Source organism: Montipora capricornis, chromosome 3 (genome assembly GCF_036669925.1).
Source record: "Montipora capricornis isolate CH-2021 chromosome 3, ASM3666992v2, whole genome shotgun sequence".
In the NCBI taxonomy this organism is placed as follows: Eukaryota; Metazoa; Cnidaria; class Anthozoa; order Scleractinia; family Acroporidae; genus Montipora; species Montipora capricornis.
The window spans coordinates 45,053,704-45,066,203 of NC_090885.1; the positions used below are offsets into that span (position 1 = coordinate 45,053,704).

Here is a 12,500-nt window from a genome sequence, read left to right on the forward strand (position 1 = left end):
TTACCATTGGAAAAGTGCACAAAGTTTACCTCACCTGCTTGACAATGTAAACAAGACCTGAGGTCATTTTTTAGCAATTCCATGTTGACAATTCTTGTGCCCGATAACATTTCAGCATCCTCTTCCTCTATGTTTTGCTATTAATGGAAAATGATTACATTTGAACTCTTCGAAAGAAACTGCGATATCTTCAGTTTTATTTGTTACTGGTCTGTTTTGACCTGGTCACTGTTTTCCTGGGGGGCTCAATGTCCTCTTCCTCGGTATCAATTTGTGTTTCCTGGGATTTTTCCTCACTTGCCCTTACAAGGTTTTTCAACACGCTCAAGCGACTAGAATTGGCACCGACAGAGTTTTCGTCATCTTCTCCAGCATAGGCCACCGATGGATTAAGTAAACTAAAGCCACATACAAAGCCGGCCAAGGAAAGATAAAGAAGTAAACGTGTAAATGGTTTGGTCTCAGGAATTTCGTAGTCCACTCCAGGGACTTTACGATGGATCGCAGCGCGTACATAAAAGCTATAAAATTTTCTTCTCCGCACCACATATGCTTTTTCTTTAGCTAATAGTACAAATAAAGACTTTTGGTGGCTAAATATTTCGTAAAAACGCGATTTACCCTGAAAACGAGACATGAATAGAGTTCGGCAAAAAAAATTACGCGCTGCCATGGTTGTTTACCTTCCCCATGGCTTTTAAAAATCCCGCGAGTGACGCGCGTGATTCGCCCGGCTAGAACCCAGTCCTAAAACTATTGTGAGCCTCCTTAAATACATTGTTACTGCTATTTTTTTTCTTTGTTAGGCAATCACTTTATTCTGATTGACCACTTAAAACAGTGCGTGCAGAGTCAAGGAACTCGTGGCGTTTTAAAGATAGAAAGATACGCTCAAAAGTTGACACATGGTGGACGTGTATGGTAGAGGCAAGCTCTACTCATGGGCTCCTGTACAACCAACTGTATTTTTCCTTGCAGCCCTAGTACGCAAAACAAGTCGTAAATACAAAAAGCCTCTACTTGTTTCTTCTGTGGAGGAAATGTAATGATGGCAGCTAAAAGCCTTGAAATCCCCTGTCCTCCCCTTTCCCACAAAGAGGTTTGGCCTCCTCTACACTACCTCCCAACCCCACTCTATTAATCGCATAAATTATAATAATGTTGGGGTCAGTACATCTTAGGTAAAACAACTTGAATTAGAATTGCCAATTGAACTTTACGTTAGGTAGGTGGAGCTTCAACTATTTTGTTTAAGTTGGTCGCTGAGAAGAATTACCCTTTGTTTCGCAGGTCTCTCGTAGCTTATTCCCTCAAAAAGCTGTCTCTCGCAAACTTCATCAACTAGATTTTAACTATCATGGATATGTCTGTACCTTCTTCAGCACATTTTGCTAAGTTAGGTAACCGATGGAACTAAATCAAAAAACTCAACTATGTAGATCTCTGCCTTAGGCGGATTACTCAAAGATGCTCAAGTTATTTTATAAAAACAGTAAAGGGCCGCTAATATTGACATATTATACGATACGGCTACGATACCGTGCAAAATCCAGAATGTCGTTTGTTTTTCAAAAATGCACGGTTGTATCGTGTTTATCATGATCATACGTCAGAGGGCTATCCTCTGGACTGAAATGTTTGCTGAATAGTAGCTTTACGTCAAAACTGCTAGCAATGCTGTAAGCTTAAAGACTTGTAGACTTAAATTAGAATTAGTCTTTATTGGGATGACTTTTACAGACTTTAAGATTTCGTACTGTTTACATTGTGAATCACTGGAAAATTGTTGCGGTTTTTTTAATCAACTTGGACGGTTTTGTAATGCCTTGTGATCAAGGCTGCTGTTAACAGAGGACTTAAAACAGGAAGAGCATTGACTCTTAAAATTAAGATTTCCTTTCTGGAATGTTTAATTCATCTGCTATTCAGTGGTAGAAGTTTCTATTCAGCATGAGTTGTGATTGCATTCATAGGTGAGAAGGTAAACACACGGCATTAAATCCACATTAACATTTAAATTTATTCTTGGCGAAATGTTCTGCTTATAATGTCCTTAGTCATTTGTATAAAGTGAACAGTGACGTACTAGGAAAAAACGTACCATTATTGGTTTTCGTTTGACACGAATTATTGAAAGAAAAAGGATTAGTTTCACCTTCATTGTTAACACCCTATTGCTTCTGTACTTTGGGTAACTAGCTGATGAAATTATTGCGCAAATTCCCATCATTTTCTTTTCTCTCTTGGCGCGCAGGAGGAAGGGGATGTGTGGAGTAACCTGAAGCGAGACGGTGGGATGAAAGTGAATGATGCAACAAATAAGATTATTACAAAAAACAACAACAACAAACAACCGGGGTCATGGGACAGTTGTATAAAGCTTGTGTCGACAGATGAAAGCTTTCTGTTGGAGGAAATACAAACTATCTGTTTTTTGGCACCTGTTTTTTTTTGGAAACGATGTTAGGACAGTGGTGAGCTTACTCGCCTCCCATTAATGAGGCGCTGGTTCGATTCCCCGATATGGTGTCATATGTGGGTTGAGTTCGTTCGTTCTCTTCTCTCCTCCGACAGGTGTTTTTCTCCGCATGCTTGATTTTTTTTTAATTAAACCGATTTGATTTCTATGTCCAGTGTCCGCAATTAGTGCCCCAGGGCTAGAAGACTCGACATCTACCTAAAGTTCATTATAAATAAATTTCATTATAAGGTAATGAATTTCATTATAAATAAATTTCATTATTTCATTATTATGATCTTATTAATTGTTTCAAATAGTCATATTGTAGATGAAACGGAAGAGGAGTTCAATAATAATCGTCATCAACATCGTTGTCGTTGTCGATACACGTTGGAAAAAAGATAGCACAGAAACTTGACATGACAAAGCATGTTTTCTTCGAATGTCGCGTTTGACATTTGCACTGAACACCTTGAGTCACGTAGCTGCATGTAAACGAACAAGCAATGCTGTTCCCCTGTGTGGTTTAATGCGTTAAGTTTGCGATTTGTATCTTTGTGAAGACAGAATTGGACATTTTGATTGCTGCTCAACACAGTGATTCCAGATTGAGACATAAATGTCCTTTTTTTTTGCAAACCCTCTAATTTTTCGATTACGAGTTGAACTGAAAAAGGTCACTCATAAAAATGGTTAAAGTTTATTTTCATTGGAAAACATGTAAATGCTGCCACTTGTGGGCTGCGTATAGCCTAACGAAATAATTGTAAGAGTATTAGTACAGAAGAAAATAACTCCCATGTGCACTACAAAGTGACATCCCAAAGGCAAACCTGAACTTGAATTTTCAAAAGCAATTAAATTGTTCATGAGAAACTAACATTCATTCTCGGAGGTACAGATCATATCATATCATGTTTCAGTAACACAAACAGCCGAGAAGAAAGTAGAAAGAGAAAGATGAAGTGAAAGCTACTCCCAACTTGAGAACATCCGCCCTCTTTCGTCAAAGCGGTGTAATCCTTATCATTTGATACCAAATTGCACAGCAGTTCAGAGCACCACCATCTGAAATAAATTTTAAAATCAAGAGTGCATCGTGCGGAGCTACATAGATAGGACAGCCCGTGTAATGCAGCCAAATGACCACATCAATTTATCAAGGTTTTTCCATAACCGAAAAATTAATTGATTCTTGTTCCGCTTTCTTTGGCCCGTCAGTGTGCGACAACGATGAAGATATGGATACTCGCATTTTCGACTTTCAAATCCCTAAAAATTAAACCTAAATTGCTTTATGGAACCTTCATTTTGCTCACAACCAAAGCTAATATACGGACGACAAATTATAAAGGAATCATGTACTGTGATATCAACAGATCTTGTTATGTGATATCAACAGATCTTGTGATATCAACAGATCTTGTTGTTGCTACAAGAATTCCTGGCAGCAGAAGGCTAAGGACAGAGCTGTGTGGAGGAATCTGATCAGACCTAAATGAAACAGCTATTGTCGCCCACGACAGGCTGCTATGATGATGATGATAATGATGATCTGAATTGCAATGCGGTTGCTTACAATGCTGGGACCGTGATGACCCAGGGCTCGCAGCGGGCTTTTCAGCAAGCGATCTATTGCAAAACAGTGTAGTGTTAGCGACAAAATCAGGTGTATAAGGTCAGAGGAATTCAGAAAAGTAAACAGTTCCTCTTCCTAATCCCAATAAGGAAACACTGAGTTCTTTAAATAATTAAAGACGGTATCCAGACAACTATGGTCAGCGTTATTTTGTTTGTCAGGTAAATATTTTTCATTTTTCATTTGTACTACTGTATTTGTTATTTGTGAATAACAGAAACACTGTTTAACCACCAGGTTTTGAAAGATTAATTCAACAAACGAAACGGACGCAGCCACAACAAACTCTCTTGGCTGCAATCAAGAGGTACATGCAAGTAAGATTGTCCCGTAACAGCGAAGGCATTGTCAAACGTGAGGAAATTGAGAGATCTTAACCATCCAAGTTCCGAAGAATGAGCCTATAATGCAGATAACTTCCTTCCTGATAAAACATTAAAGTTCCGCCATCTGGCGCCAGTTCACTCGATATCTCATCTCACTGGCTTAAGCGTGGCAACTCTAACACAAACAAGCTGCAAACAGCTCTTAACCAAAGTTCCAAAGTCGTAGAGCAGATCGATAACGCAAACCAGCTTCAATCAAAGCTATAGATGCATACTATGTGTTACAACACTGTTTGGAGTCTCTCTTTGGCTGCGTTTGTGATCACAACACAAATCAGAATTGGTGTAGCAGGTAAGACTAAAAAAACATGAACGAATTTGTGTGTTTACAGTGTAAATAGCTTCATCATCTCTGTAGCAATGGAGGCTGGTTATCTTTAGACCTTGGGCCATGGTTCACAGTGTGAAGCGGATGCCCTTAATCTTTGTCCTTGTTGCACCAGGGAGGTGCTTTTTGGCGATTCAAATGCCAATAAACTCAATACTCTACTTCGGTATAAGAAGCTACATGCGAGAAAGAAAGAGCTTAGTGTATACTGCACATAGCGTGTTTAATTGTCCCTGAGTCACTGGCATCCGAACAAACATATCTTTTTTTTGTCTTTTTCTTGGAGTATTATAGAATAACGACAGCGCATTGTCTCTGTCGTGTATCCCTAGTTTCTATCCCTTATGCGAAGCGATCTTACAGAAGGTAGCGTTTTCTACATTTATTAAGCCACTTCTTATTATCAACTCGCCTCGCTTTGTGAAAGAATTGTCATAGGACACAAGTTTACATTCAAAAAGAAATATAAACGATCGAAAATATTCTAATCATGTAAACATAAGGTAGCATAAGAAAAGAAGAAGTTTCTCGTTGGTTTATAATTTTTAACACAACATTGAAAAAAAAAGGGTTATTAATAATCAAATTTTGTTCAGGTTTATCCAAGGAACTTCAAGGAACGATCTTGAATTCGGTGGGGGAGAACCTCACTGGGAGCCGCCAAAAATAAGATGTGAGAGGTTGAAATTTCTGCAGCACCTCGCCATGTTTGTACCTGGGTAGTATTTGTTCGTTCAAATTAGTACTGCAAAGCAAAACTCTCAACATGTATATCCATAACGACATTTCAATGGTCTCAATTTGGTCCATTGGGCTTCAATTTCCGTAAAGGATACGTCAAAGGAGATAGATTTCCGAGGCCTGTCAGCATCATCTATCCAATACCTTGTGGTCTGTCGTCGACTGAAACAATCATGTTTCGATCACAATCATCAAAAGTAATATTTCGAGCAGAACCGTGCGTTAGGATCAATGAAAAACATCTACCCGCTAAATGGCTTTCTCATATCTCAAGGCTAATCTTTGTCTCGCGTGGATCAACTAAAATCTACTGTTATTAAGTCCATTACCTTCTTATTTACAATCGTGCGTTTAGCGACACGCGACCCACCAGTCTGCGATGGTCTTGGACAACCGGCAAGTTCCGTTGGTACACGATGTAGCATCAAACATCAATATCCTCTTGATCAGCGAGGTGATTCGTGTAGCACACGCTGTTTACAAATGGTACAAGTCATTGCGAGTCATGAAATATTTTTAGATGTTGTACATACTGCAAAATAAAGTTAACAGTGAAAGCAGAACATATAAAAATATTCAGTATAATTAAGCAATCAAGTTAGTGCTTTTGCAGTGCCTTATCGATAAGGTAATAGGCAATAAATGCTAGGGAAGTGGCCAGGATAGGGAAGATTATTCATTACCGCAAAAGTTAACCAGCTGCTTAAAACACAAGTCGATCAGATAACTCGCCTGATATCAGTGCGGATTCGGAACAAGATTTTTTTTATCTCCTTTGACAGCGAGTGTAACAAAAAGGGAAAAAAGTTGTTAAACTTCTAATTTCTAAGCTCTAACGTGTACGGCTTCCAATAACCACATAAGAATAAATACAAGACTTTAGGTTACATCCCAGGGCACATGTCATTGTGACTTAATTTTGGATATTAGGTCTTATCAGTCAATCGAAAGAAACATAAAACAGTGAAGCAGGGCCTGAGACTGAACAGAGCATTTCAATTTGTAAAACGTAAAAAATAAAGCCAAAGTTGTTCTCCGAAGACGGTTCAAGGCTCGACACTTCTTGTGGTTCACGGTCGTGTGTAATTACAGCAAAAGTCGCATGAACGGGCTCAAAGATCCTCAACTGTTACAACATCTTTATAATCAAGAGACAACCATCCTCAATGTAACCTTAATTTAAGACTGGCAGTATTCAAGGAAGGTCAGTGTCATTGTATACAATCCGGCAAATGCACCACTGTAAACTCTGTCACTGATCAAATGAACAAGTCATTGCATTACTGATTGCTGCTCAAGGCTTCCCCTTCTCTGTGTTTAAAAAACTTTCGTCAGGAACGAAATCCAGCTTCCAGGTCTCACACCTTTCTTGCCTGAAGAGGGGCGTTTGGTTTTGAAAAATATCTGCGATATGATTCACGTAAAACATCAACGTATAAATGAAGATGACATACAAGCAAAACGTTCAAGTGAAGAAGTGACACCATTTATGAGCAACGTTTGTAGTTGCTATGTATCACAGAGGTTTGTCTCGGCTGAATCGGTTGCTTATGATAGGGATTGATCAATGATCAATGATCAATGATCAATAATCTGTGATCTTGAGAGTGCTTCATGTTGCAGCTCTTTCAAATCCAAGACTTTTAAAGGCCAGAGGACTTCATTAAAGACCTTTGAACGGCAACAGCCAAAAGTTTTCCACAACAGACTAAAATCTATTTTGTAACGGCTTTACTCGTCGAAAGTAGGTCTAAACAAAACAAAAGAGAGCGCCTTTGATTAAATTTTAAATGTTTTTTTTCCACGCACGTCGATGGATTTCTATCAAATTGTGTTCGGAGTATCGTGATAAAGGAAAATTTAGTGGATGGCTTCTCTCATCGACGTTTTTTTCTCATTGCCAAATTTTTAATTTTTAAGCTTTTTCGCTTGTATTTTTCAAATATTAGTTACGCAATGTAAATGCTTTTTCGCTTGTATTTTCCAAATATTACTTACGCAATGTAAATGCTTTCGGCTGAATCACACTCGGAGAATTGTTTACGAAAAAATATGAAGTCAACCAATGAAGTCGGCTTCTTGCCGCACTGTCATAATTTCCTTTTTTTTTTTTAATTTTTAGATTCACCCAGATTTGTAGATTCTATCAGAATGAGACAAAGGTTTATTGCCTGGCCAGCTCGGCATAATATTCGAATGAAGTGCAAAGCCAATGGCTCAACACCACTAAAATTTCAATGGTTCAAGGATGGCCAAGCTACCATAGAGAGACGACTACAACCTCGGCTCAAGACAAACATGTGGTACCTCAAACTAAAGGATTTGGTTCCCTTGGACTCTGGAAGGTACACGTGTGTTGTATCCAACTCCTATGGCTCTATTAATCATACCTACACACTAAAAGTTGTAGGTAAGTAAACGGTGCTTAAAGTCAGCATAAGTTCCAATATTACTGAAGTTTTCACTGCATAAGTGAAATGCTAACAGATACTTTCGAAACGGCGTCGCACCAAATTTTAAGAGCACGATATCTCAGAGATGGCCAAATAAATATGGACATATTTGCTTTACATGCTTTACATGCTTTACATGGAAAATTCAATTCACTGGAACTGAGTTCAGTCATGCAGACTTGATTTCCTACCAAAGGATACAGAAAGGATAGACGAGCCAATAACACTACAAATACTTGGTGGCAAAAACTATCAACCAAGCAGGATCCTAGAATAACTTTACAGTTTTCCTCACTTTTGTTTACGCAAATCGCTCGGTATAACACAAGACACGACACTATATTTGTTTAATCAATTCGTTTCCATCAGTTTTGTGATATTTTGACAAAACAATCTCAGGCACGTTTATTTACTTTTATTTTTTGGAGTGCCTTTACCGTTTCGGATGTTTCAGTATTAAGTTACGATCAAAAGAAAGTTGTTTCCTGTACAAGTTGGAATAGTCTTCCGTCCTATAGGCCTTGCCGCAAGCCAATCCATGCAATACGTGTCTCACCCCGTTAATCTCTACAATTAGATCATATTTTTTATCTTATTTTCTTTAACAGAAAAATCTCGGACCAGGCCTATTCTGAAGTGTAGCTACCCTCAAAACACCAGTGTGCTGCTTGGAGAAAACGCTTCTTTGACATGCGTTGTTCTCTTAAGTGGCACCTTGCCAGATTTTCGATGGCTGAAATGGAAGGCTGTACCCAAGACATACCCAAGTCCAATTGATTTTCAAAATGGATCATACTCACTTGTCAACCCTACACAGTATGAAACTGTGTATGTGGAAGGAAAGTACGGGGTTAAAGTTAACATTCCAAACGTAACATCAAAGGACTTGGGAATGTACACGTGTTACGTCAGCAACCATCTTGGTTATGATTACCGAAATGCGTTTTTGACCGCCCTTAATAAACTATGGAGAGGATCAGGCGGTAAGATCTTACATTGAAATCTGATTAAGACTTTTCATGCTTTCCGACGTGTTCATATGCTTAACTCAAAGTACTACCTTGTCGCGACTTTTGTATGGAGCTTACAGTTATATTTTTTTAAATTGTAATGTAGGGTTTATTACTTTAGAGAACAAGCTTGATTACTCTTAAGTGCTAAAAACGCCTCCGACTGTTTTATCCTTTAATTGAACTTGTTCAGCCGGTTGTAGCTGACAAATGATAATAACTATGTTTCCTGTTTCTCAGGCCAAGCAATTTTATTCATAGTTTAAAGGTAATCTTGTTGTTAAGAAGGCCAACCCCATTTCTAAAGAAAGCATTCATTGTTTCTCATTTAATTTTTTCTTCTTTTGGGCTTTACACTACTAACAATTGCCTGCCAGGTATACCCCCTCTTGGTAAGCCATTCACTTTTATAGCATTGTATAGTTCCAAAGAAAATGTACACCACATTCGCAATTTTACATGGTAAACTCCAAACACTATTTCCACCGTTCCACGTAGTAAATTCATCCAGTGTTTGTTCGCTTCTTTTTTTAACAGGCATAAAAAGGGACGCTTTCGTGCCATTTGTCAGATCTCTTTGTAGACTACTAAAAAGTGTATTAAGATTAGTAAAAAAACCCAAAATAATGCTGTGGTTTGTTAACTTAAATTGGTACTATGATAAAAAGAAATCACTTTCATTTTTCTTCAGATTTTGAAAGTGTGATTCCTTAACACTTGACTGGCAAAATTTTGGGCTTTGATTTTTATCCAAAGGTTGTTTACTTTGAGAGTAAGTTTTGGATTTCATGAACGATTGGACCTCAGAGAGTTGGATCTAGGAAAAAGAGACGTCATTTACTCACTAGCTTGGTTGACTTCATATTTTTTTCGTAAACAATTCTCCGAGTGTGACTACCTCGGCTCAAGACAAACATGTGGTACCTCAAACTAAAGGATTTGGTTCCCTTGGACTCTGGAAGGTATACGTGTGTTGTATCCAACTGCTATGGCTCTATTAATCATACCTACACATTAAAAGTTGTAGGTAAGTAAACGGTGCTTAAAGTCAGCATAAGTTCCAATATTACTGAAGTTTTCACTGCATAAGTGAAATGCTAACAGATACTTTCGAAACGGCGGTCAATTATCATATATGCAAAACAAGAGTTTAAAAGTCTGAAAGCCCGAAATTCCAGTGCTGTATATTATTCTTAAACTATTGAGTCTTTGACGTCATTTTCCCCTCGATCCAATTCTCTCAAGATTTTAATGTTAGCAATGGCGGACCATTAAATAGGAAAATTCCACTTCATGGAGTCTATTCTATGTCTTCTCGGTTGTCAATTGAAAGGTTAATTTTCGCCCAATTTTAAAAATCCCAGGTTGAGAACATGGCCAAAAATTAGTCATGGCTGTCTCTTCCTAAAAAAAAGGAAAAGGTATCTTTGTTTATTTCCGGGAACCTTTAAAGAATCTTCACAGTAGGCATAATGAGCCAAGGTCAGAGAGAATTATTTCTTTGCCAAACAGCATGAAAATCATAAAATTGTTCCCTTGACCCAACTCTCCTTTTACACGAGAAACGTATTTTAGTTAATATTGGTTTAGCGACTTTTAGAATGAATTATCTGTCACCTTCTTCTTGCCATCAGGACATCCACTTTTTTTTTCGTTTACCGTCGAATGCGTTTCCTGATATCGGGTCGGTCGATCGGATTGAAAAAAAAAAAAGCCTAAAAAACAATCATAAGCATTCTCGGAATCGGAGCCCTGGTACCCCAGCATAATAGCTGTGGAGCCAGGAAAACAACACGACATGAACCCAAAATCAATATGGCGGAAACGTTGGTGAAGGTTGTTGCAAAATTAAGACAGCGTGGGCAAAAGGATCAACGACCGAAACTCCTATGCTACATAAAATGGCTTAAAAACGTCGTTAGCTGTTTTTTTTTGTTTTTTTTTTTGTTTTGAAAATGCCAAAAATTTGGGTCGGTCGGACGACGCGAAAAGGAGAAAAAAAAGGGGATGGCCTCATGGCAATTGAAATTAGTTACTGCAGCATTTGCAAATCGTTCCTTGGATTTCCTAATCTTAATTGCGCTGCTATTGAATCAGGTGTTGTACACTAAAACCCACTATTATAATGACTGTATGCAAAATCTTCGCCATGTATGACAGGGAAATATAAGAATATTATTTTTATCTTGCCTCTTCATGTAATTTTAGGTACCATAGCACAGCAAGGGTGCATTTGTATAATCATTCAAACCTCTTGGTAAATTTACTGAAAATCATCACTTATGGCTTTGGTCAATTTTGAACCATGCGCAACAGAGCTGTAACTATAACAAGAAGCAGTACTCTTGACGTCCTTAACTAATTTAAAAATAATCATTGCTCCTCTAAGAGCTCTCTATAGGAGGAGGAAGTGGATAGAGAGGTGCAGTGATTAGCACTGACAATTTTTCAGCATTTTGTTGTTGTTGTTGTCAGCAGACACCCTGACTCACGCAACAGTAAATTCTGAAAAGAGCAACCAAGCCAATTCAGAAAACCTGGGAACGCTACCAACCAGAGGTCAGTATTTTTTTTTTTAAGTACTAAGAGGTAACTGTTTTCCCTAAAGAAAAAAGCAAAAAAAGCATTTTTGATAAGGAGTAAAGTTGACTCACTTTATGAGTAAAGTAAGCGTTTTACACAATATCTTGAGTTACATTACTCACAACATGAGTTAGATTTTTTACTCAACATAGTGAGTTGAAGTAACTCAATATTTTGAGTAAGCTAGGTATAACTCAGATTTACCCAAATATGTGAGTAAATAGTTACTCACTGATTAAGTGTTTTTCTCTCATTGCGCAAAACTTGTGTAATTTTTTTCACTAAATTCACCGAGTAAATAACTCTTTATTTTGAGTAATTTAACTGTAAATCAAACGAGGGAGTAAAAATACTCATAGAGCGAAACTCGGCTGTTCTGCAGTCGTCAAGATATAGCATGTCTCCAAAAGCAAGTTTGAGATCTAACGTTTTACATTTATGGGTGCAGGTTAAATCATAATCTTATACATTTTCGCTTTCTAGTTACTGTTTTCTTAGTTACCTGCTTCAATTATAAATTATTTGATAAATATTGAATTAATTTGTTATATAAATAAGTTATAAATCAACTGACGAGTAAATAAATTAGCAGAACATAATTCTAGTCACCTAAAAATTACCGATTCTGCTATGAAAACAATGCCATACTACAACATTGCATTGTCACTGTCCCTCTCCTCAACGAAGAGTTTAAGCTAGGCCGCTAAGGACACTTAATCCCATTGTTACGTATGTATGTATTAATATTTACAGAGTACGCAAGAACCGTGCAACTGATTCCGACGATGGTTGGCATAATTCATGAGAAGAGCTAGGTTTTACAATGTACATTCTAAATTATTGAAATACATTGTGTGTGCGGAGTATTGCAAATCGCACGTGTGATTGAGATCTTGAAG

The 12,500-nt window shown here is 37.8% G+C and overlaps 1 protein-coding gene across 8 annotated transcripts in view; it reads left to right on the forward strand.

The window, feature by feature from the left end:
* LOC138043260 (fibroblast growth factor receptor-like 1) overlaps positions 1 to 12,500 on the forward strand; it is a 34,436-nt gene that overhangs the window by 7,812 nt on the left and 14,124 nt on the right. For 2 of the 8 annotated variants that reach the window (XR_011131215.1, XM_068889449.1), the window contains exons 1-6: positions 3,701 to 4,261; positions 4,338 to 4,778; positions 7,678 to 7,965; positions 8,617 to 8,991; positions 11,494 to 11,577; positions 12,355 to 12,500. The exon at positions 12,355 to 12,500 is cut by the window's right edge. Coding sequence is in view for 6 of the 8 variants with exons in the window: in XM_068889449.1 (XP_068745550.1) it covers positions 4,694 to 4,778; positions 7,678 to 7,965; positions 8,617 to 8,991; positions 11,494 to 11,577; positions 12,355 to 12,416 (894 nt within the window). In the remaining 2 variants the exon portion in view is untranslated. Of the gene's footprint in view, positions 1 to 3,700; positions 4,262 to 4,337; positions 4,779 to 6,218; positions 6,760 to 7,677; positions 7,966 to 8,616; positions 8,992 to 9,709; positions 11,438 to 11,493; positions 11,578 to 12,354 lie in introns of those variants that run through there. The other 6 variants (XR_011131216.1, XM_068889444.1, XM_068889450.1 and 3 more) reach the window with 6 other exon arrangements.